General features: G+C 36.9%; 1 protein-coding gene across 5 annotated transcripts in view; it reads left to right on the top strand.

Moving 5' to 3' along the window:
- Window positions 1-26,284, top strand: part of HECTD4 (HECT domain E3 ubiquitin protein ligase 4) — a 220,630-nt gene that overhangs the window by 101,462 nt on the left and 92,884 nt on the right. For 2 of the 5 annotated variants that reach the window (XM_037816629.1, XM_037816628.1), the window contains exons 1-13: window positions 1,877-2,092; window positions 4,647-4,805; window positions 9,930-10,043; window positions 11,109-11,249; window positions 16,258-16,490; window positions 16,879-17,024; window positions 19,207-19,277; window positions 19,915-20,020; window positions 20,586-20,706; window positions 21,400-21,528; window positions 23,443-23,567; window positions 25,158-25,311; window positions 25,847-25,947. In XM_037816629.1, coding sequence (XP_037672557.1) covers window positions 1,906-2,092; window positions 4,647-4,805; window positions 9,930-10,043; window positions 11,109-11,249; window positions 16,258-16,490; window positions 16,879-17,024; window positions 19,207-19,277; window positions 19,915-20,020; window positions 20,586-20,706; window positions 21,400-21,528; window positions 23,443-23,567; window positions 25,158-25,311; window positions 25,847-25,947 — 1,787 coding nt within the window. In that variant the 5' untranslated portion in view covers window positions 1,877-1,905. Of the gene's footprint in view, window positions 1-1,876; window positions 2,093-4,646; window positions 4,806-9,929; window positions 10,044-11,108; window positions 11,250-16,257; window positions 16,491-16,878; window positions 17,025-19,206; window positions 19,278-19,914; window positions 20,021-20,585; window positions 20,707-21,399; window positions 21,529-23,442; window positions 23,568-25,157; window positions 25,312-25,846; window positions 25,948-26,284 lie in introns of those variants that run through there. The other 3 variants (XM_037816632.1, XM_037816631.1, XM_037816630.1) reach the window with 3 other exon arrangements.

The raw sequence follows: 26,284 nt of genomic DNA, 5'->3' as shown, positions 1-26,284 counted from the left end.
ATGATCTTACTGGTTTGAATAAGCAAACTCATAGATAGAGTCAGAATCTAGAGTACAGGTTACCAGGGAACAGGGTGAGGTTAGAGAATGGGAAGTTAAGGCTTAAAATGTTCAGGGTTCCTATTTGGAACCTTGGAAATGTTTTGGTAATGGACAGTGGTGATGGTAGCACAATACTGTGAATACAATTTAATGTCACTGAAATATATATGTGAATGAGGTTAACGGGAAATATTAGGTTGTATATTTATTTGGTAACAGAATAAAAATTAAAAAAAAAATCCATGGAACTACACAAACAACGAACACTAAATTAAATTGTGGACTATAGTTAACATTACAACTGTAAAATTGTGCTTTTGTCAGTTGTAGCAAATGCTCCACACCAATGCAAGGTTATTAATAGGGTGGTCTAGGGGAATCTTGTATTTTATGCATGGCTGTTCTGTCAACCCACAACTCCTCTAATAAAAATTTAAAAAAAGAAGAAGAAGCAGAGAGAGAGAAAATAGAAAGAGCATTTTTGTACTCTAAGAATCTTTTCCCTTATCATTTGTGAATGTGTCATAAAATACTCTCCACCCTCTCCCCCTATGTACAACTGCCTCTGGAAGTTTTTCTTGGCGATGCTCCTGAATTTGCTTGCTTTCTCTTGCCTCTTCTCAGTTACCAGCCTTTCACTTTGGACTCCTTTGTTTTCTCTTTGTTTCCTTGGACTTGCCATGTTGTAATCCTATTCCCTCTTATCTCCACACCCCACAGATGTAGGCCAGTCCTACCTACCCCCACTCTTGGATCCAAAATCTGAGACTAAAGCCAGATCCTGGAGGTCAGGTCTAGAAAGGGGCATTGGGATGCAGAGGCTGAATGAGATATATTTGAGACATTTGACAACAAATTCAAGTGCAGAAAAGGGATGCTATTTTGATGGGCCAGCAAGGTTGTATTTAAGGTCTTGGACACCTGTGACTATTTGAAACCAATGAGAAGGAAGTCAGTAGACAGGGAAGCACTAATGAAGTTTCAGAGGGGAGCTAATTGAGGGAGCAGTTAGAGGAGAAGCAGGAAAGTACCAGGATTAGAGGCAGAGGTGGAAGAGTTAATCTTAAGCAATTCAAGATAAAATGCGTCTTCCTCTGAAATAAGAGGAAAGGAAGAACAAATGAGACTGAGTTAGAAGAGAAGAGTGGGAGAGGTCTATAGTAAGTGGCCTGGGTCTTTTTAGCAATAAAGAAAGCAAGGAGTTTGAACTGCTTAAAGTTAAGCTCAGAATTGGTGAAAGAATTTTGGAATCACCACTCCAGAGATTTTGCTGGAGAATAATCAGGCAATGAATGAAAGAACTGCCAAGCATCAAGAAGATCCAGTTGAAATTGACATGTATTTTTAGCAAGGTCTGCCTTTCTGCAGGATTGCTCTGCCAGTACCCACGCAGCTGGTGCTAACGTTAACTACTGGTAATACAGAGTTTGGATTTTAGCCACTAATTATATTTCAAGAAGACATTATCCTCATAGTTGAACTTAATAGTAAATAAAACTGATTGATTTGTTTTCCTCTCATCTTACTTGTACCTGTCAGAGGCTTGTGATTAGTGAGTGCTGCAGGTGGAATTCAGTATGAGGACTTTTAATCAACAACTTTTCATAGACTCTATTAAACTTGGCTCATTACATTTAGAATTGGGGATATTATGAAAAATGTAAGCACTCAAACTTGGAACAATCTTTCTTTTGTTCCAAATAGTTTCTGTATAGCACTTAAGTTTTGAGGTATAGCTCCATCAGATGCAGTTCTTGAAGTGTGTTTGAGCAACCAGATCACAATAGTACAATTCTCTAGAATTTTGCTAATGGAGGCCTGTCACCTAAGGACCTCTTTTTCTCTAAATATTAGATTGATGAAATGGCGGCATTTGTAGCCACTCCTCTTCAGGAACGCACAATTCTAATGAGGAAAGAGGGAGAGTCTGCAAAAAGCATCAATGAGATGCTTCTGAGCAGACTTTCACGGTACAGAGCCTCCCCGTCTGCAACGCTGGCTGCCCTTACTGGCTCCACCATCTCCAACACACTGAAAGAGGATCAAGCAGGTATGCTGCTCTTCACTTACCAGATCTGTTGACCCTGTAAAGCTCCATTTAGCTACCATTTATTGAGCACTTACTGTGTGCCATACAAAGCTCTTTACATTGTCTTTTTTTTTCCCAAGATAGAACATGTTGTGGGCTATGGACATGAATTGCATGAATCCGTAATAATTCAAATCAATTCTGTCTTTAACTGTGAATACCTGTTTGTTATTACTATTAGCATAAATTAATTTGTTTCATGTTTAGAATATGCTTCAGAATGTAAAACACCAGCATTTAACTTCATCTTTACTAAATATAATCTTGACCAAATAAGTAAGAAACAAACCACCTACAACAGATACTTCTTTTAAGTTATCATTTAGTGTTTGTAATTTATATTTTAAAATGTGTAATACATTTACAGAGCTTGAAAGCCAAAACAATATTAAAAAGTATATACAGAGAACTCTTTTGCCCCCCATCTTGATGTAGTCCATATTCTGCTCCCAACTCACCCACTATGGGTAGCTATATTAGTTTTTATTTATCCTTCCAGAGTTTCTTTATGCAAATATAATTAAAGACAGCACATGTATTCTTATTTTCCTCCTTTTTTTAATAAAAGGTAGCATAGTGTATATACTGCCCTGTATTTTAAAAGCAGTAGTTCTTAACTGGAATAAGCCTTTAAGGGATTCATAAACATGCTCCCCCAAAGTTTTAAAGAACATTTTATATGTGTCCATTATAACTTTCATCAGGTTTTTGAAGTCATCTATGAGCCAAAAAAAGGTTAAGAACCATTATTCCAGAAGAATTGACAAATTATGTAACAACTGCCTGAACTTGTAACATTCCATGAAGCTGCAGTAAAAAATTAGGACAGGAAAAGATTCCATATATGGAAAAATGTATCTGAATTAATATGAATTTAAGGAAATTTCAGTTTTTAGTCCTTTACATTTTAAAATGCTAGGAAGAGAAAGTGTTTGTGGATGATTCATTATGAGACTAGCAAGTCAAACACTTATTAATATATATTAGAATTTAAGACCTCTATTGTATCTAATAAAGTGGGGGAATTGTTAATAGTTGTTTCAACTCAGATTATGGATAATTTGTGTTATAGAAAATACTTTGTAGAGGACAGTCTTTCATTTACCTAAATAAACATTTTCATGACAAACTGAAGTCACTTGATCTGGGTTTGTTCCATGGGAAAAAATCAAATCCTACCCCCAAAATTAGAAATAGTAAAGGAATGTTTGTTGGATAGGAAAATATGAGCGATAGCAAAAAAAATGCAAGGAAATTATAGGATTATAGAGTCCCTTGGAAACTGGTATCTGTATTCTAAACCTATGATCTCAATATCCTCTTATATATTCTCTATATATTCATTTAACATGACATTGGTTCATAAAAATTCACAATTATAGGCTAAATGGACTTTTGTAAATCAGTTGAACACTCAGAGGGACTAGAATTTTTTAATTCCTAAAATCTCTTACCACGTTAATAAGAATGTGTCTTTTAAAACATCTTGGTGAAAAATGTTATGTTGACAAAGTTGCTAATTTTATAATCCTTGCCCTTTTTGCCATTTTAATTTGGGCTTCTTGATTACAGAAATAGATTTATGTTCTTGAATATATGTCTCAGATGAAGAATATACCTGTTGGGGACTGGGAATTAAAAAAAGGTGGTAGGGGTAGTTTTTTAGAAGCACAAGCAATCAAAACAAATATCAGACAGATTAGATTTCACTTTTTTCGTTTTTCTAATTTCAGGCAAACCGTCTATCCAGGCTATGAATAATAAGTTATATTTTATAGTCTGACAAATTCCCAAGTGAAGCACTCTGACTTTCTGTTGTCATCATCAGTCCTCACTAGGGTAATATATAGAAAATCCTTAAATGTACTCCATGTTTTATATCTGTCAGTAAGTAAGGGAGATTAAAGTGCATTTTATACCTCTTAATTAGAAACAATATTTCTTTAATGACAGTTTGTCACTGACCCTAAATATTTATATATATGTGTATAAAATATACCTACAGACACACACATAATAGATTTTCAGGTGCAGGTATAAAATTATTTTGTGATAGATATTGGAAAAGCTTTTATTAACTCTTTATAGGTTGAGATTTCTGGCTGATTTCATGTTCAAAGTTATTTATAATGAGTGTTACATCACAAACCTGTCAAGAATTTGATTTATATAAAATTGGAGCATCAGTTCCTAGGAGAAACACAAAGTATCAGACTCTTTTGTTTTGAGACTTAGTCCTTGTGAGAATTCATTCTTTTGGAAGAAATTTTAGACATATAGGGCATATTGAAGATTTGGAACACTTTTGAGCAATGTTTAGACCATATAGCACAGGGCTTGGTGTGAGGCTGTGAACAGTTCTTCCATAGCTTTTTACTTCTTGCTCTATTTTCCTAATGAGGGTATGTCTTTGTTTGAATTTGGTGCCCACTTCATTATACCCTAATCTGTTTTGGTAATCAAATTAATCTGTGTGTCAAATATTTCTACTTAGCATTTTCATTCCTTTCTTAAGCAAATACTAGCTGTGGGCTACCTCTAAAAATGCTACGGAAGACACCCATATATACCTGTGGCACCTACCTGGTGATGCTGGTCCCACCCCCGGGGGGATCAGGCAGCTCTGCTACCCGCTCTCTTTTTGGTGGAACAAGTGGTTTATCATCCTTAAAAAGTAAGTGCATTTTATCTGTGGCGTTTTTCCTCATTTGCCTTAAACTCTGAAATTTTAAGGCTTTCCTCTGAATTATCTTAAACATGCTCTGTTAAGTAGTTGTTTGCAGTCACTCTCTGATTACAAAAAATAATAATTATCAATGTAGTTATAGGCTAGGAGGAATTAAAAATATAATTTTTTGTAGATGACATGATTTATGGGATGAAACGATAAATCCTATCCCATAAAATTATTAGGAATAATAATGAATTCAGTACAATTTTAGAAACAAAATAATCTATTGCTGTATTATTTTCTGATGATACAACAAGAGCTTTCCTCACTGGGCTAGAATTCCAAAAGTATTTAAAATAAGTCAAATGCCTCCATTTTAGAACACATATACAAAATGTTAAGCAAAAAATGTAGAACACAAAATAATGTGTGTAAACATTCACTTACGTTCATAAATGTACATGTATTTTTATAAGAGATTGGGTTACACTATAGTAATTAAAAGTGGTGTGATTTTGACTTTGGAGTGGACAAATAGGTAAGTGGAATAAAATATAGAATAAAAAACATTCCTTTTATATATGAGAACAATTTTTTTTTATTCAGATTTGTTTAGAAACATAAAATTTAAATGTTTTAAAATCACTTAACTTGTTTACATTTCCCAATATGAAGAATAAGAGTTTTATTAAGGTATAATTCATACATCATAAAATTCACCACTTTAAAAATTGTGTAATTCATTGGTTTTTTCTGTATTCACCAAGTTGTACAACGATTACCACTATCTGATTTTAGAACACTTTCATCACCCTCCCCAAAAAAACCCATACCCATTAGTCATTCCCTATCCTTTCTCCCCTACCACCCCCTGTCAATCACCAATCTATTTTCTGTCTCTATGGATTTACCCATTCTGGATTTTGCCTATTCTGGACATTGCATATAAATGAAATCATAAAATACGTGGCCTTTTGTGACTGGCTTCTTTCACTTGGCATAATGTTTTCAAGATTCATCCATATTGTAGCATGTATCAAAACTTCATTCCTTTTTATGTCCAAATCATATTACATTATATGGATTTATTGTATCTTGTTTATCCATCTACCAGTTGATGGGCATTTGAATTGTTTTCACCTTTTGGCTACTATGAATAATGTTGCTATGAACATCTGTGTATAGGTCTTTGTGTGATGTGTTTTCATTTCTCTTAGGTATATACCTAGGAGTGAAATTGCTGGTCATATGATATCCCAATGTTTACCTTTAAGAGGAACTGCCAAACTAATTTCCAGAGTGCCTGCACTATTTTACATTCCCACTAGCAATGTATAAGGGTACCAATTTCTTCACGACCTTGTCAACACTTGTTATTGTCTGACTGTTTTTTTTAATTACATAAGTTAAAAAGTCACTCTCTGCATAAAATACAGGATTCCTATACACCACCCCACCACTAAGACCACTAACATCTTGCAAATAGAGCATTTGTCACTATTAATGATAGCATTAAAAAAATAATTTTGCTATTTTTTAACAGTAGTTATCTTTGTTACAATTGAAAGATTATTAACATAGTTCTTTCTATCATCCATTATTTACATTAGTATTAGTGGCATGTCTCCCTCATTTTTGAATGGTTTTGCCAGAGGAAGAATTCTTGGCTGGCATTTTTTTTTTCCCTTTCAGTACCTTAAATATGTCATACCATTGCCTTCTTGCCTCAGTGGTTTCTGATGAGAAATTGGCACTTAATGTTATTGTGGTTTCCTTGTATGTGGTGAATTGCTTTTCTCCTACTGCTTTCAGGATTCTCTCTTTATCTCTGATGTTTGACATTCTCATTAGTATGTGTCTCAAAGTAGGTCTGTTAGGATTTATTCTGTTTGGAGTACACTGTGTTTCTTGGACATGCATGTTTATGTCTTTCATAAGAGTTGGGAAATTTCTTTTTCCATTTTTTCATTATTTCCTCACATATTCTTTCTGCCCCTTTTCCCTTCTCTTCTCCTTCTGGGACACCCATGATGCATATGCTTGTGCACTTCATGGTGTCATTCAATTCCCTGAGACCCAGTTCAATTTTTTCTCTATCTGTTCTTCTGTCTGTAACATTTCAAGTGATCTGTCTTCCAGTTTGCTGATTCTTTCTTCTGCCTGTTCAGATCTGCTGTTGTATGCCTCTAGTGTATTTTTAATCTCTTCTATTTTGCCTTTCATTCCCATAAATTCTGTTATATTTCTTTTCATACTTTCAAATTCTTTCTTTATGCTGACCCAGTGTCTTCTTGATATCCTTTATCTTTTTAGCCATATTTTTCTTCATATCCTTGAATTGATTTCAGAGATTTGTTTCAACATCTTTTATAGTTGTTCCAAATTCTATGTTTCCTCCAAAGTTTAATTTGTTCCTTTGACTGGTCCATATCTTCCTTTTTTTTTACTATGGCTTGTAAGTTTTTGCTGATGTCTAGGCATCTGAATGTCTTGATGAGTTTATTCTGAAGATCAGTTTCTCTCTCTTGCCTAGATTTTATTGTTAAATGGCTTTGTCTTAAGACACTTCTTTGATACTTGGTTCAACTTATTCTAGACCTTGAGAATTGCCCATGTTTAACTGATCAGATTTATTCACCTATTCTTCATCTGATTCTTGCACTGGGTATGTGGTACAATTCTTAAGATTGTACTTATTTGTGCAGTTGTTTCTCACAAACACACACACACACACACACACACACACACGGAGAAAGCTTCATTTCCTCTGTTCCTTTTCCTGGATTCTTGATCTGTTCTGTATGTTTTTGTTTTGCCTCTATAGTTTTTTTACTGCCCTTTTGTTGCCTCAAGCTGTTTTTGCCAGGAGAGCAAATTCTAGGAGAAGGGTCACCTCAGAGAGGACTTTTCCAGGTCAGTATTTCCCAGCCAAAACAGGGCCAGGGTCCCATGAAGGAGGCACAGACCAGCTCCAGAGAGTCCAGGAGACAAGGTCAGGAAAGACGCTGCAAAGACTGTTTGACGGCTCCCCGAAGCTGTGCTTTCCCAGCCTGCCCAGCAGGTGGCTCCCTTCAGCAAACTTTTCCCTGCAGCCCCAAGGAGTCAGTGTGTCTTTAAACCTCCACCGCCCCTTTTGGGGACAGGATTGAAAAAATGGCTAGGGCCGTTCTCCGGTGGGTTGAAACAGTAGCTCAGAGCCAGGACCCAGTGATCTGAATTTTCTAAATCAAAAACCATGATGAGTGTTTGGCCATACCCACCCCTGCTCTTGGGGAAGAGGATTTTTATGTCCCTTTCTGTCTGCAGCCTCTAGCCAGGGGCTGGACCCCAAGGTGGCCAGCATGAGAGTGAGGGCTGAGCATCAGCGGCTGCCATGGAGGGAGCTACTCACAGTTCTTACCACAGTTTCTCAGCCTCTTCCTCCTCCTCTTTCCTGGTTGCTGTACAGTGTTCTTCTGGAGCTCCAGAACAGTTGTTTCAGATAGTTTCTGCCTGTTTCCTAGCTGTTTTGGGGGAAAGAGTGAGTCCTAGAACTCCTACTCTGCCATCTTCCCCAGACAGTCTCCTCTCACTTTCTGATTATAGCCATCGTACTGGTTGTGAATTGGTACTTTATCAAGGTATTGGTTTGCATTTCTCTAATGACTAATAATGTTAAGCATCTTTTTATGTGCTTATTTGCCATGTGAACATCTTCTTTGGAGAAATGTCTATTCACATCCTTTCCCCATTTTTAATTGTTATTTGTCTTTTTACTGTCCCTCCCTTTTTTTTTTAAATTAAAATCTAAGCCCGTTTTGTTTATATTTTCAAATGCTAATGGGAATTCATTTTTAGTGTCCTTTGCATGGCTTTTTCAGCCGATTGAGATTAGCCCTGTTTGATTAAATCAGGCTTGCATGGTGCTATTCTTTCACAACAATACAGCTTACATAGTGATTCTTTTAGACCAACAAATCAGCAAATGGTTAAATACCTTCTGTGCCCTGTTCCACATTGTTCACCATGGAGGCCACACAGTAAGTGGAAGAAATGGTGTTTGTCTTCAGGAGCTCATCGTCTACTTGCAGAAATGATATAGGTGTATGAAACAGCTGGAAAATGGTATAGATGGTATATCACTGCTTGAACCATGTGCAGCAAAATGCAAGTGCTGCAGAATCAAAGAAAGAAAGGAGAGGTCCTGAGTTTATGTCGTGAAAAGAGGGCATTATTTGTGTAAGTGGCAAAGAGGGGATAGGGAATATGTATGGGAAACACAATAAAAAAAAAAAAGATTTGGGGAATATCAGTTTGTTGATGTGCAGGATGGAACAGTAGAAAATAGAAAAGATAAAAAGGAACAGTTTGGTTATAACTCAAGTCAGGTATGATGGAGGCCTAGGCTGTTAGAAGGATAAGATAAACTCGAGACTCAGTGCTAGAATTTTATATTTGAAACTGGGGAAGAAAATAATAATATCAGTGATTAAAACTAACATATATATATATATATATATATATATATATATATATATATATATATATATGGTGGTATAGGCTCTTGACATATTTTAACTCATTTAATCTTCACAGTAACTGTTTGAGGTAGATACTTAATTATCTTCATTTTATAAATGAAGAAACCGAGACCCAGAGAGGTTCAATATTTTTTCCAGGTTCACTCAAGAGTAGTAGAGCTGGAATTCAAACCCAGAAACCTAAAGCCCATAGTCTTCATCACTACCTTCATTGAGTACTGAGCAAAGTATTTCTGGTAAATTGAACACTGGCTATATGTAAAGTATTTCTGGTAAATGTTACTCTGTAATGTTAATAACTCTAACCCCTCTTGCATTTATCCTCTTGATAATCTATATTGTAAAATCCTTCATGCAAAAATTGCATTTTAAAAAACATTCTGAACAATATGATTCACTGTTAAATTTGGGAAGATATCCTGGTGACAGTTTTCTTTTGGTGTTCTTAGGTTTGTATTTTCTGTCTCTTCATTGTTACAACCGATAGAAAACAAAAAACAGGTGTGATGTGTATGAAAGTTTTGTTAGGAGCGTCAAGCTTGAACTGTGAAAAGCAGTTTGACTGCCCTCGTAAGGCTCATTAACAACTCAGTGTTTGTTCCCACAGTCCTGGCCTCCAGCTTGGTGTACAACATCTCGGATGGCCAGTTCACAAGCCGCGCTGATCTCATAGATGCTGCTGGAAGCTCCCTGGGACGTGGTGCCCTGGTGCCGGGATTGGGTAGGGAATAAATGCACACGTTTCCTTGGAAAATTCAAAGTTTTATCACTGTCTCCTGAACAATCTTGCCATTTCCTCTTGGCCTGCTAGTTTCCTTGAAAGAAAGAATTTTTAATACTACTATTTGATTTTGAGGATCAATATAAGAAATTGCCATATGAGAAATTCCTCTGCATAGACTGCTATTAAAAACACTATTCATTACTTAGTGTGATGATGCCTATAGTAAATTCTCCTCAATGCTCATGTCATAAAAAAGGTTATGTCCTGTGAGGAATTAGTATGCTACTTTTTATTAAACAATGAATGTTGTGTAATAGATTGGATTTTCTCTTAGCTCAGGCAGCTAGGATGCTTATATCCATGTTTTGGGCTCAGTTTCTAGAGCTTTTATTGTGGGTTAATGTTTACTGGTCCTGTTGTACCTAGGTTTTTAATATAAGATCCCTAAATTCTTTTTGAATTTGGTAAGATATGAATCAGTTAGTAAGAACTATCTATTAAAATTTGCTCTATAGCTGCTTGTTAAATGGTACTTTGAATGTTATCACCTTTCTGTACATGTGTTGTATTTTATAATACGGAAATAACTGAAACTGTGGTACTGTAACCCATAACATTCTTTGAAATTTCCTATATAACTACTTGTTAAATTGTACTTTGAAAGGTACACATTCCTCACAATGAGGAAATAACTGAAATTGTGGAACTGTAACCCATAACATTCTTTGAAATTTGCTTTCTAACTACTTGTTAAAATTGCACTTGAAAGTTACCAATTTTATGTATGTTATGTTACATTCCACAATAAAAAAAATGTTAAGAACTATCTATTCCTTAAGATTTACTCAATTCTCATATAGGAGTTAAGCAATATTAGAAATTGAAACCTGGCTTCTTGCTGAGTCCCAGCCTACAGCTCTGCCAGATGGATATATGGGAGTGAGGATGTGAACTGACATTAGGGAGAATCCTTGCCCTTCCATTCTTTAGCAGTGCTTGTGAGAAATACATATACAGGCAGATGGCGGCAGGGCAGGTGAATACGGTGTGCTCTTTCTGCAGGTGCCTGTTACGATACAGTTAACAACATGCTGTGGACGTGCTCAAATGACTATATCGATCAGTGGTGTAATCCCGGGAATCAAGCTTTCCACTATGTCTGTCAGAGACTTGGGGTCAGCCACATCATCACTGAGCCCAAAGGTGAGGAAAACAGTCTTAGAAGAAGAGACCCCCCACCCCCACCCCTAAATAAAGAGACTACAGCAGCATTTGTAAGTGGGAACATAGATCTAGAACAAAATGTGTCAGTAGCCTTCCCTTTTTAAACTTAAAAATCTAAAATTCTTTGTTATCTATAAGTAAATCAAGTAAATAAATATGTAAATAGAGAGCTTTTGAGATAGTTCATAGACTTGTTATAGGAAATTTGATATGTTCCCTTCCGAAATTTGTCAGAACTTTGGAGCAAAAAATGAATCTCATGTGTACTTGATGGGGATTGTATACCATTAAAATGTTTTATGTTGATAACAACTTATTTATATACAAACTGGAATTAGATAGAATTACCAATGAGGGTCCTTAATAGGAATATTCTTAATAGGAATATTGAGATTCTTAACAGTAAGTTAATATTAACTTAAAATATCATGGTTTTTTAAAGTTAACTGTAGTGGTATGGAGAAGTGACTAGTTCAGCAGATCTTTTTCTCATAAAGCAATGATAAATCCAGACATAATTGTCAGAAACAATAATTCCCAGGCTCTGGAAATTGACCACAAGCATACACCAAATTGAGAAGCATTTATTTATGAAGAACCACTTTTCTTTAGGTAAAAACAATGGAAGTTTATGGTGTTATTAGCTGGGGTTGCTCTAATCCCCCACCTCCAGCTCGATCAACACCTCCAGCTTGGTCAACTTGCCCAGGATGGGCGAGTCCTGAAAAACAGCAGTCTTGCTCCTAGAGGGGGCTGACTTGACTTGATTTGGAACAGAGCATGGAAAAAACACGTTCCCGGCAGCATTATCAGGAACTGTAGCAGTTGTGGTGGCAAACAAACAGTGAAGACCAGTGACTCAGCTGGCTGGAGGCTGTGGTCTTGGTTAGGGCAAGCAATGGACAAGCGGACTAATTAGAACTTTATCAAGGTGATCTGGGTAGTGAGAAAGCTGAAGGGACCTTGATAAGTTCTCCACACATCTGCACAGAAGAGGCCTTAGAGGGCCCAAGCTGAGCATACATCCCTGACTGAACATGAGCCTGCGTACACATGCGGAGGTACGAGAGGGCCCCGCCGAAAGTAAAAACTGGGACAGAGTTTAAAGCTGCCTGAATTTTGATGTACTCCCTACAAAACCAACAGATGAACTAACATTCATATAACATAGTCATTGGTTGATCACTAAGGAATACAGACCCAGGGGTGATCCCTAGGAAGCTGGACTTAAAAGTAAACATAACAATAATAGAAATATAAAAATAAATGTAATAATAAAAATAGAAACAAGAATGGGAAAAAAAAACTGTGCAGAGACATCAGTAGACATACATTGTAGGGGACACTTATAGGTTGGACTGAGCAAATGAAGACTTAATAGCAGCCATTATAAATATGTTGAAAGAACTAAAGAAAATCATGTTTAAAAAATTAAAGGACAGTGTGATGAATAGGACTAAACAAATAGAGAATTTCAACAGAGATAGAAATTATTTTAAAGAACCAAATGGAAATTCCAGAGTTAAAAATATCATAACTGAAAAGAAAAAACTTATTAGAGTGGCTCAACAGCAGATTAAAGATGGTGGGGAAAATAATCAGCAAACTTGTACATAGATCATTAGACTAAAGAACAGAGAAAGGATGAAACAAAATGAACAGAGCCTCAGAAACCTGTGGAACAACAGGAAGACAGCCTATTTAGTCATAATAGGAGGTCATCCCAGAAGGAGAGGAGAGAGAGAAAAGGACAGAAAAAACATTTGAAGAAATAATGACCAAAAACTCCCCAAATTTGATGAAAATATTAATCTACAGATCCAGTAAACTCAGTGAGCTCCAAATGGGGATAACACAGAGATTCACTGATAAAATCATCACAGTTAAACTTTGAAAGACTATAAAAGGAAGGAAGGAAGGAAAATATTGCAAGTATAGAGAGAAAAATGACTAATCATGTATAGGGGGTAACTGCTAACTTCTTAGTAGAAACAATGGAGTCCAGAAGCCAGCAGTATAATATGGTGTGGTTTTGCACTTAAAAAAGTATTCAGATGCTCTAGTAGTAAATGTTCAGAAAATGCCATTTCTCTACCAGTTAAACTCCTTTTAGTGAGTCTTGCCTGTGGTTTTACATCTGGGCAGTGTTGATTTATTAAAAATGGTGACAGAAAAAAAATGCTTCAACCAAGGTAGTCTTTTAGGTTGCAGTATGCAAAAGAATGAATTTAATGCCTTATACTACATGCATACTAGGATGGCTGTCATTAGAAAGGCACATAGTAACAAGTGTTTCGAGGAGGATGTGGAGAAACCAGAACCCCGATACACTGCTGGTGAGAATGTAAAATGGTAGAGCCTGTTTGGAAAACAGTTTGGCCATTTCTTAAAAAGTTAAACATATGCCTACCATGTGACCCAGGAATTTCGCTTCTAGGTATCTAGCCAAGAGTAATGAAAACTTTATATCCACATGAATACTTGTACATGAATGTTCTAAGTAGCTTTTTACATAATTGTTAAAAACTGGAAACAATCCAAATGCCCATCAACTGGTGAATGAATAAACAAAAATGTTACATCCATACAATGAAATAGTATTTAGCAATAAAAAGGAATGAACTACAGAAACATGGTAAAATATGAATGAACCTCAAAAACATGCCAAGTCAGTGGTTCTTATCTAGGGGTAAGTTTGTCTCCCCAAGGAACAGTGGACAATGTCTAAAGATATGACCAGGGGTTTGCTACTAGCATTTAGTTGTTAGAGGGTAGGGATGCTGCTTTAAATGTCCTACAAGACAGCCATCTACAGCAAAGAATCGTATGGTTCAACATGTCAGTAGTGGAAGGATGATAAATCTTGTGCTAAATGAAAAAGGTCAGACACCAAAGACTACATCTTATATAATTCCATTTGTATGAAATGTCTAGAAAAGACAAAATCTATAGAGAAAGAAAACAAATGAGTGATTTCCTGGGGCTGGGAGTCGGAGGAGGGGATTGATGACTCAGGGCAATGTGTTGGGGTGATGTAAACGTTCTAAAACCAGATTGTGGTAAAGGTTACACTTCTTTGTAAATTTTCTGAAATTGAACTGTACACTTAGAGTGGGCGAATGTTGTGGTACGTAAATTATACTTCCATAAAGCTGTTTTTTAAAAAAGCAGCAAGAAAAGTAAAGTCAACTGTGTATTTGCAACTCTTTCAGTATCATCTCCAGGCCTCTTCCATGAACTTCAGACTATGTGTTCAATGCCACTTGGATATCTAATAGGCATCTTCAACTTAACATGTCAAAACAAATTCCCTTATCTCCCTCTCTCCAAATCTGTAACTGCTGAGTCTGCCAAATTTCAGGATATGGAATCACCATTCTTTCATCTGGTCAAACCAAAAACTTTTGGGTTATCTTTGACTCTTCTCTGAGACCCCATATCCAAACGATCAGCAAATCCTGTCAGTTTTTACCACAATCCAACCATTTCCTACCACTTCTGCTGCTACAACTCTAGTTTAAACCGCCATTTTCACCTTGATTATCGTAGTACTTGCTCTCTCCACTGGCCTTCCCACTTCTTCCACAGTTGCCTTCCTCCTCCCCCTGAGGTTCTTCTCCACACAGCAGCCAAAGAGTCTTTTAAAATGTAAGAAGTCAGGCGTCACTCCTCTGTTCAGACACCTCCAGTGGCTTCCCGTCTAATTCAGAATAAAAGAAACCTCATTTCCTCATGATCTGGAATCCTCCCACTCTCCTTGAGCCCACTGGCCTCCCTAGCTGGTCCTCGAAGACACCAAACCTGTTGCAGGCACCAGACTTTTGCAAATGCTTTTTCCCTTTTCTCAAGTATCTGCATAATTCAGCCCTCACTTCCTTCAAGTCTGCTCATACGTCATCGCCTGTGACACCTTCCCTGAATACCTACATGAAACAACCTGTCAGTGAGTCACATTCCAAAGTTGTCAAAGCCTTTGGTTATAACTCAGAATCCATTTCCTTGTAGAAACTGTGTGATAAATGGAGGGTTGGTCCCAAAACTAGCTTTTAATAAGTCTGGTGAAAATGAACTGTACTAACCTGTAAGAGTAAGAACCCACAAAGTACAGAAGGCCATGGGACCCAGCCCTAGGGTTAATACACATTTGACAAAGCTTAGCTTTGGCAGACTTCACCTTCTCTTCAGTTTTCCTTGAGTCCTTTCCTCAGAGCTCCTGGTACCCATGATCCTTTGTAGCTCTCAGGTTCCTCCACCGAGGCCTGCCCTGTCAAGGTTACCCACTTACCCATTCCCTTCGGATAATTCAGTTCAGCTTGTTTTTAAGGAAAAAAGCTACCTTTTTTTTGTACTTTGCCTATTTAGATTATTTCACCTCCATTCCTTGAATGCCTTTAACCATCCATGAGAAATTTATTATTAAAGAGGATGCTTGTCATCCTTCACAAGGTTTCATTGATGGATTTCTAGGCTGTGGTAACTGAATGAGGCAAAAATATTGAGGTACTGTGGGGGGAGATATTTATGGACAGGGAGTTTCACCATATGGGAGCCCCTGAAGATGGAGAGATTTTACCAGCATGCAGGCCAGCATGGACTTCGGGTGAGGTGGCCTGTATTTGTATCTCAGCTCTATTACTTAGTAGGTGTGATTCTTGGTTTACTCCTCTGAAAAAGCAGGGCCAAAAATAATCTAAGTTCATAAGGTTGTTGTGAGGTCATACGTATAAAACATTTACCCATTTTCCAGCATATAAGAAAGGGCTCAATAAATGGTAGCTGCTTGTGCTCTAAAACAGTTGAGATTCCTAAGTGTTTTGACCCCTGCACTCTGAAGCAGGGGGACGGGTGACTCCAGCAATAGTGGAAGAGAATAGAGCCAAGTTGCCCTCTTCTAATGTGTGTGCATCTTTTGTAAGTTAGAGGTCTGTTCCTTGGGGACCACCTATAGAGATGTCTTTCCTCACTGAGTTTCCTTTTCATCTTCTAGAGGAGGCTATAACCACAAATGAGGTTATAAACCAATTATTGCACCATGTTGGTGCGATGTGCATACACCAACTCAATCTCCTCGCTACCAACCCCAATCTTCCAATCACAAGTGTCCTGGGCAAGCAGCATCCGATTGAAGCACACCATCTTAGCAGTATTTGTGACATTATGGAGAAGGCCATGGTTAATGGAGATACCTGTATTATACGCTGCATTCTCGTTGTCTTTCAGGTAAACACACTGTTTTGAGATAAATAAGATAATAGAGAAAAAGAAACAAAAACCTTGGCTTCAGCCAGCTTATTTTTACCAGAAGAAAAATTTAATAACATTCCTGTTTTGCATCTGACCACATTCTAATCCTGTAATTAGAATTATCATCATATTCACTGCACTGCAGTTAATGGAGTATTGCGCTATATTTATATTAATTGCAATTACTGTATGTGAAAATATTACTGTAATTATACTGTTACATAATAGAAGATACCGTGGTTTAAAGCCCCCCTGAGTGTTTATTCAAAATTATTAAAAATACATACCATGTACTTTCTTGAAAAGGATAATTTCATCCCCAGCAGAATTAGCATTTTTAGCTATAACTCTTATGTTTCTGTAGGTGGTGTTTAAATTCTTCTTCAGCCCACAAACTGAAAGGAATCGAGACATCATTCGACGGTCGGGATTACTTCTTTGGCAGTTGTTGATGGCACCAAAAGATCAAATTTGCCCTGAAATTCAGAAGGAAGTTTGCCTTGCCATCAGGTAAATGGCAGACGATTTTCTTAGTGCTCTCTGCAAAATACTTCTCCTGAGATGTGTTGTAATCTTTCCTGCAACCCAGTAGCATGGATGTCTCTGACCCCATCTGGCAGTCAGGGCCTTGTGCATGGGGAATAATTTAGTTGGAGAGCAGATTGTGACCCTACCCTCAGAGGACCCAAGCCATTTTTGTACCTACATTCCTCATCTCACCAAAAATACACCCTCTTTTGGATCTCTTAACACACACACACACACCTTTAAGTAGACATTTTGATTGTTCGCAAGCAGATGCTCTTCTCACTTGGGAGAGAGTGTGGCACAGCGGTTAAGAATGCAGGCTTTGGCAACAGGCAGACCTGGGTTCTAGCCTTTGTGTCGCTTCTTACCAGCTGAGACCTTGGCTTGAGGCTTCAGTTTCCTTAGCTGTAATAGGGGCATAAAAATAGCACCTACTTTATATAGATCTGTGAGGTTTTGATGAGTTAAGGCCTGATGCAAAGTAAGTGCTCAAAAACATTAGCCTTTATTATATTTATTAAGCTGCTTAAAACTTTGTTAGACAAGGGGACAGAACTTATGAGCTATTTCCTCCTTGTTGTCATTTAACCTATCAAAATTTTTGACTGAAATGAATTTTTATCTAGGAATATAGATACAATTTAGTGACCAATAGAGAATTGAGTATAATTTAGTGTCCAAGTATAATTTAGTGACCAAGAGAATTGAGTATAATTTAGTGACCAAGAGAGAATTGAGTGTCTCGTCTGGAAGAACTATATGACAGGAGTGAGCATAGAGGGAGGGAATTTTTTTCCTTCCTTAATAGATTGTGATTTGGGTGTCTTCTTGTTGAAAGCATTAGGACGATATTAAAATTTGATGTCATGAGGAAACTTCTGAGAGTGAGAGATGTGTTCAGTATCTTGGTTGGTGATGGTTTCTTGGCTGTATGCATATGTCAGAACTTATCAAATTGTATACTTTAATATGTGGAGTTTATTGTATGTCAATTAAACCTCAATAAAAAAGAACAAGAAAAAAATTCTGGGGCCATTTGCAATGCCCCTTTGATAGTAATTTTGAAGTTTAAACCAGAACCCACTTCCTTATCTGTGGTCTAAAAGTTCATTTCCAAATCTGTGTCTTGTGGCATCACACTGTTGCCTAAAACTAATTCATATTGTTTTCCAAAGAAATGAAAAATAGGGAATTAGAAATTTCCCCTCATTTTATTTTTTTGGCACAATCTGCCTATATAGCTTGCTTGACCACATTGACCTTTTACAGCTCACCAGTTCTCTTTTTTTTTTTTTTTTTTTTTTTTTTTTTAATCATCATTTTATTGAGATATATTCACATACCACGCAGTCATACAAAACAAATTGTACTTTCGATTGTTTACAGTACCATTACATAGTTGTACATTCATCACCTAAATCAATCCCTGACACCTTCATTAGCACACACACAAAAATAACAAGAATAATAATTAGAGTGAAAAAGAGCAATTGAAGTAAAAAAGAACACTAGGTACCTTTGTCTGTTTGTTTGCTTCCCCTACTTTTCTACACATCGATCCATAAACTAGACAAAGTGGAGTTTGGTCCTTATGGCATTCCCAATCCCACTGTCACCCCTCATAAGCTACATTTTTAAACAACTGTCTTCGAGATTCATGGGTTCTGGGTTGTAGTTTAATAGTTTCAGGTATCCACCACCAGCTACCCCAATTCTTTAGAACCTAAAAAAGGTTGTCTAAAGTGTGCGTAAGAGTGCCCACCAGAGTGATCTCTCGGCTCGTTTTGGAATCTCTCTGCCACTGAAGCTTATTTCATTTCCTTTCACATCCCCCTTTTGGTCAAGAAGATGTTCTCCATCCCACGATGCCGGGTCTACATTCCTCGCCTCACCAGTTCTCTTTAACCAGTTCTGCATCTAACCTCAACTAGGTTATCATTCTGGTAATTCACATATATGAGAAGGAGAGAGAGAGAGAGTTTATCAGAGAAGTAATTGACTATATCATAACAGTGAATTTAGTTTCAGGTGCTTTCTAATGATAAAAACTTACCTTTTATGTAATCAAACTGTCATCTTTAGTAAAAATAAAAATTTAGATACTTTGGCTTTGAATTTTCTAGACCAATAGTTTAAAAACTTTTTGGCTTTTCTGTCATTTCAGCTCTGGCTTAAATATCTTGTACCCAGGTGAAACTGAAATCAATAACTTACTTAAGCTGGTCTTAACAGAAGGTGAGAATTATCCTTTAATTATCCTTGAACAACTGTACTTTCTTTATCCCTAAGTAACTTTTCTTCATATCTTTAATAGCATTATTTTTAAAATGTATCTACCTGTGCACTAACACTTCAGCCATAGTGAAAACAGAAACCATTTTTTGTATGTCTTCACTCTTTATAAACCTCTTTCTATCCCCACTGCTTAGCATAGTGTACCTAACTCTAGATGTTTAATAAGTGTTTAATGATAATGACTTCTTGACGGTTTCAAACCCAATTTTTTTTTTTACATTAGAACCCAGCTGTTTAAAGTTAGACTCAAAAAACAACAACAAAAATGGCACCATGCTAAAGACATTCTGCATTTATAAGCAACATTAATTTAAGGAATTAGAGATCACACTTTATGATATATCAAGAGGGTGATTACATTTAAATCAAGATGTTCTGGTTTAAAAAAAAGTCTCCTTGGTTGTGATACAGTTTTGTTACTGTTGGTTGTGGTAGTACAAATGCCTGGTGCCCCTAAGGGATTGTCAAAAAGTGTCAACAGTCCACTTGTTTAAAAACTTTTTTTAAAAAAGAAAAATAGCATCAGTATTCTAAATGCAATTACCACAGTAGTTTATGGAGCTTTGTTCTGTGTTAGGAGAGAGAAATAGCGGCCTCTCCCAGCTACGGGATGTGATCCTAACCAATTTAGCTGAACAGCTTCAAAACAACAGATTTGGCAGTGATGAGGATGATCATTACAGGTGACACCAGTTACATTGTTCACTGCTAGACTTTCCCTTGTGTCCTTTTAACTAATTCATTTGTGTTTAAGTGTGTTTGATCAATTTTAGTCTCCTGTCTTTTCGAATAAGATAATTAGCCGGTTAAGCCTATGGAGGTTGTCCTAAGAAATGATAACAGAACATTTTAGTTTTATCAGTGACATAACCTGGGCATGGGGAAAAGGTGCTTAGAAATAATGGATGGAGCTTTTTAAAAAAATCTTTGAGGAGGGCTCTATCCAAATTGCTGGCATGGGAGAGTGGCTGGTGTGTGCTAGAACTGGTGAGGGGGAGGAAGGTGTTGGTTTTCTGCATTATTTATAAAATACTTTGACGAGGTAGTGGGGTACCATTTTGTTTCTATATGTTTGATTTAGATAATACACCTAGTTGTTAGCATCAGTGTTGACCAAGATGATTTACTTGCAGAATCAATTATATTTGTGTCTTCTATTTGTCATCTCATACCAATTGTATAAAATTTATCCTTTTACTAATGAACTATCAATATGTTTGTTATTGACATTTTTCCTGCATTTTAAAGACTAAATGATGAACTTTTACACTACATTCTGAAGATTGTTGTACGAGAATCCTGTATCTTAATCACCAAGTGCCAAACTGTCTCTAAAGATGATTTTCAAAAGCTCCTGTCAACTGTGCCTGTAAGTAAAAATGTATTTAATGGAAGCAAAATTGTATTGTTTTCCCCCTTTTCATTTTACTGTATTGAGGTGTGTGAAAACACACACACACATACTCCACAATATAAATAAAATAATTTATAACAGTCAGTAGATGACTGTGCTTAGGTTAGAAATGTAGGACTTGATAAATCCACTTAAATTACTTTCTCCGAAATCTTTATTCCCCCTTGTTAAATTTCTTGGTACAATAAAATGTTTGGCTGAATTTGAGGCGTGTTTTCATTTTAATTTATTTAGTGAAGTTTTTTGCCCCCATTGGTCTATAATTTAGCATTGTTTTGTAAGCCATCAGTTTAACAGAGACTGGTAGGAACCAAAAAAATTCTTTCAAAGGCTTAGGTAGAGTCTTCTGTAATGGAGACACATGTGAAGGGAAGGGAGGAAGCAGAAATATTAAGAGGCAAAAAGTCAAGTAAGTATTCTGAGCGATTAGTGAGGATTGTGGAGCAAAAGGCAGAAAGTTATGGTAAATGTGTCAAATCATGTATTGAAAGCCATGTGGAAATAAGTCATCTGAGAAACTAACTTGGTCTGTTTTCTGCCCTTTCTCTTTTTGTTTCCCTTTTTGAAATCTTTTGAAAACTTGAGGATTGTATGATCCCTTCTTTCAGTAGGGTTTAGATCATTTAAATCCCCTTATTTGTATTAAAGGCTGCATCCTCCTGCCTGCGCTATCTGATGGCAGTTCAGAACCACCTTCTCAGTAACACTATTTTGATTAAACCTGATGAGAACGATGACAGTGACAACTCCCTGCAGGGAGAGACATTGAAGGTACAGGTAAACACCAAGCTTTATTCTAACGATGCTTCCTACCCAGTGTGTAAAGCACAGCTTAAATGCTAAATTTCAGTGTACTATGATGTCAGATTTCACCATGTGGCTTATATTGTTGTGAGAGGTAATATTAGGTCACTCATTTCATAGATTTTATGTTGCACAGTGGTTATCATATCTGTGACACTCTCATAATGTGTCATCTCCATGTGCTCCTGTCAAACTTTTCGTGCCTTTGTTTATTCTCGTTTTCTTTTAAGAACTATAAAACATGGCACTTACAAGTGATCTTATATGTGCCTGAAAGTTACAGAAATATAAAATAAATTTAGGAGTTTAACATTTTAAGCAGTTTTGATATTTTGGGTGGACTATTGTATTCTCTTCATTCAAGTAATTTTAAAAAGGTAATAACTTTATTACAATCTCCATATTGAGCAATTTAATCTCTAAACTTACAGTTCATTTCATTTTCTGTAATTATTTTTAAATTAGTATCTGGGTAAACTCAATTCTTTGTTCCCGCATAGTGATTTAGAGCAGTCCAAAGATTTTTTAATATCAGTGGTTGTTATAATGTTGACAGATGCTCAAGGCTATTGTTTGCATTGTTCTTTAGAATTTCTTCTTTGTGGGAGAATTAGAGAAATCAATAAGATCTTTATTCTTCCTTAAAATGTTGATTTAAACACATTGAAAAATTAACCAAGGAAGCCATACTTAAAGATATGTCACTATGGTTTGCCCTTTTCTTACTCCTTTACACATAAATACTGTGTAAATCATACACCTGCTAGTTCACACTTACGAGTTTAACTATGTAATCAGTTTTTTTAAACAGGCAAAAATGCATGAATTCATCATTTAAATCGCTGATACTATTTAACTTCTCTTGCCTCAGTTTCTCATTAGTAAAAAGGGACAATAACACCTGTCAGGTGCGGTGAGGATTAGAGACGAGGTGTCTAACATACCTGGCACTGTGCTGATACATGGTATGAAGTCGGTAGATGTTGGGACTTAAACTAGGATTCAGCTGGTCTAGTAAGTGCAGAGTTCCTTTTCCTTGAACAATGAAAATATCTGAAGAATACCAAAAAAGACTCCAGAACATTCCAACAATGAAAAAGGGTTTTTCTATTTTAAAAAGCTAAATTTAATAAATTCTTAATTAAACCGTAGAAAGAAATATAAAGACTCTTAGTAAAGGCAAAATAGTTTGATTGTGTAGCATTTCTGGGGAAAAATAACAGACACATTGATTTCCTCTAGAGGGTTAGTTTGGTTGTATTTTTTTAAATAATTGTTAACTAAACATTTCTATGATCTTAACTAGCGTTTCTTAACACATTATTTAGTATTTGTACTCCCATGAACTCTCTAATAGTTGTTCTTCATGTTTAATAGCCTGAAGCTACCTGCTACTTTAATTGAATTTTTAACCTTGTCTGCTTTCAAGTGTAATGGGTTTAAGACATTAAGGAAAAAGGTCACTTGTACTGTTTCAGAATGTTGTGTTTTTGTCTCATTTTATTCACCGCCTATACATGCGCCTTTTACTGTTCTGTTTTTCTCTTTAGCTATCCTCATACCACCCAAGGCACTTCCACCTGGACAGTTTCTGGGCAGGCCACCAGGAGCTCTCCTGTGCTGGAGGGGATGGGAGAAATGCCTTTTCTCCCAGGGACTCAGTGTGCTCCCTGTGAAATACTGCGTATTTCTGTCAGCACTCCAGACCTTGGCCTCCCAAATCAAATTGCTACTTGCCATCCTAACGGAATTTACTGCTTTGGGCTTATTCTGGCTCCTCATTATTTAATTTGGAAATACATCATTAATTACATCATTTTGTGTTGTCATTGTGAGTGTATATTCATCACAAAACTTAAACATAATATTATGATATTTTCTACCTAGGAGCTGAAAGTCAGTATTTTGGCTCTTGCCACCCAGATCCTGACTGGCTGTGATGAGGTGTTGGAAATGCTACAGCAGGTCACAACTGCCCTCATCAACAGCGATATAGCTGACCGTGACCAGAGGTAAGGAAATGGACTGTGAACCGTGACGTGCTGCGAAGTTTGCTTATGAAAGCCTAACTGTTGGAACATAACATTCAGTGTTCATTTAATATAGGATGATTTTTATGAGAATGGGTTGAAATGGCAAGTGTTTCAGAGGCAAATGCAATGGGTGAACTTGAATGGGGCTTTTAGGTGCGATTAGGCCACAGGTGTGATCTGGGGCAGCAGGCATGCAGTGGATAGCCTCATCTCTGACATTTGGAATTTCTACTAGTATCACTCCCAGATTGTCCTTTCCTTAAGTTATTTAGCTCTGCACCACACACATTTAGTTTTCTTATGGTTAGTACTTAGGCAGGGAAGAAGTGACTTAGAGATATAGATAATCAACTACTGCTTGAAAGATTCCACCAATATGATACCTTGTGATTTTACTATAATTTTACGTCTCCAAATACAGGAGTGACTGACATACAGGAGAAACTTCTTTTTCATGGTAATGAATCTCTGTCTTAGCCCTCCCCATTAAACTTTCTGCTATGATTTACCTTTAGAGATGTGTTACAAGCTGTATGTTTGATGATTTAAATGTTAGAGATGCTGATCTAAAACAGTTGTGCAGTGTAATTTTTGCCTCAGTAAATGCCTTGCTCTCAAAGACATTTGAGTTTGAGGCCTCCATTTATGTGATTGTGTTTTACATGGTGAGTTACATGAGACTTTTCAGAAACTTTTTTAGCTCCCAATCATTGAGGGCTTGTCTTACATGATTCCGGAGCTGTTCGTTACATGCTTATATTTTTATTCCATCTTCTGTTTCTTGCCCACTTCCAGAAAGCAGGTAGGCCAGTTGGGCCCAGGAATGTACAATCCAGGAAGGGTTTATTAAGACACAGTGGTCCCCTACTGGCACATGGTGCAGATCTGCCATGGGAGGAGATGTGATCTAACGTGAGAGCCTTGGAGACATAAGGGGTTTTCTGGAGCCAGCAATAATAATCTGATTAGTAGTCTTAGTGAATTTATATAACCCAGATGTTTCTCTGGGAGTCTTACATACCTTAATTCCTCTAGCAGAGGATGGAAATAGTAAGGATGTGGTTTAAAAATCTGCCTACCTCTGGACTCCACATTAGCCTTAATTTCTCTGGCCATTAGTGGGTTTCACTGCAGTGGGCACACGAATCGATGTCACAGCCATTCCCATCCTCCCTTTCAGAGTGTCAGTGCAGTGCAGCGACAGCAGCCCCAGAGCCAAGGGAAGTTTGCAGGGAAGTAACCACCTGGAGAAGCTGTTTGCGTATTGAAACCCATTTATAAAGTGCCTTGAAGGTTCTGTGAAGTGTACAATGTAAACTTTTTTGGCAAAATCACAGATTGTAGGTGAAATTATTAGCTTCCATTCTCCTGCTCCGCACCCCCCCCCCCACCGTCCCCCAACCCTTGGTAGTAGAAGGTGGGAAATTTGTGAATTGAATTGTTTTAACTGCTTAACTATTTTTCAAGAAGATGTAATTTAGGGGAATTTGTCAGGTAAAGATGACATTAGTTACTACTTCAGATGACTGGGAATTGCTTAGGCTGTGTGTTTTCTTGAACTTTTTGTAGGTTAAAAGGCTTGGAGCAAGTTACTAAGGCTACTATGCTTGGTCACCTTCTTCCAGTGTTACTGACCTCCCTGATGCATCCAAATTTGCAGACTCTGACTATGGCCGATGCCCTGATGCCTCAGCTCGTGCAGCTGGTCCTCTATACCAGTCAGGTATGATCCTTGGTGTGCCCAAGTTGATGGCTTTCCAAACAACCCATTTCATGTTGCAACTGTGTACTTTCACTAAAAGCAGAATAAACATAACCATATCTTTCAGAAATCAGGGGAAATAATGATGGAATGAAGAAAAAGTCATAGAACTAAAGTAGAATTTTAAGGGAAAATTTTTCATTTGTTTGACCAAATTACTTATTGCAATCTTTTGGCAAGTTTTCATTGTTGATCTCTTAGTTAATTTGTAGAAAAGTTAATATACAACGTGCGACTGAAATCTTAGCGTTATATTTAGTCTGAGTCCTTGTCAGATATTGGTAACAGCTATTGGTAATAAAAATGATAAATTTGATTCCAGTGTTAAATAGAGTGATGTTACGTAGTCTAAGTAACAAAGCATGTTTTAATGAGAGGGAAGGCAGGCTAGAATTATAAAAAGATGATTGAAGTGAAAATTCTCAGTTTGGCTATAGTACCTTCCGGTTAAGTGACAGTAAGCCCTTTAAGTCATGATGATGGTTTTGTGTTTCAGACGGCTTTGCTGCTTAAAACCCAGTCTCCCATTTTTGCTGAGGTGGGCTGCTCTCCCTGTGGTGCGTCAGATCAGAAAAGCAGGCTGTTCCCTGACGAGAGGTGAGGGATGCTGCTTCCCTGGAGGAACCCCTTCCTTGTTTTCTTCTGATGAAAACCTAGAACTCTTTTTTCAGTAATGATTTTTCGCTAGGATTACCTAACTGGGAAAAGAAAGAGATGTGTGGATCAAAATTTTACATATAACTGTAAAATTGCTTTGTAGATTTTTGAAACAGGTTAGAATAAATTTCCCTGTGGATCAAGAGATTAAGTTCAAAATGGACCAAAACCTCTCATACACTGATGGATCAGATGTAAAATATTACTTTGCATTTACAACTTTGGAAAACAGCTTGGCAATATCTTTAAAAAGTTAAATATGCCCCACCTTATGGCC

This window comes from Choloepus didactylus, chromosome 23 (genome assembly GCF_015220235.1).
Source record: "Choloepus didactylus isolate mChoDid1 chromosome 23, mChoDid1.pri, whole genome shotgun sequence".
In the NCBI taxonomy this organism is placed as follows: domain Eukaryota; kingdom Metazoa; phylum Chordata; class Mammalia; order Pilosa; family Megalonychidae; genus Choloepus; species Choloepus didactylus.
The sequence above is the reverse complement of the archived record's forward strand: the minus strand, read 5'-3'. Positions and strand labels throughout refer to the sequence as shown.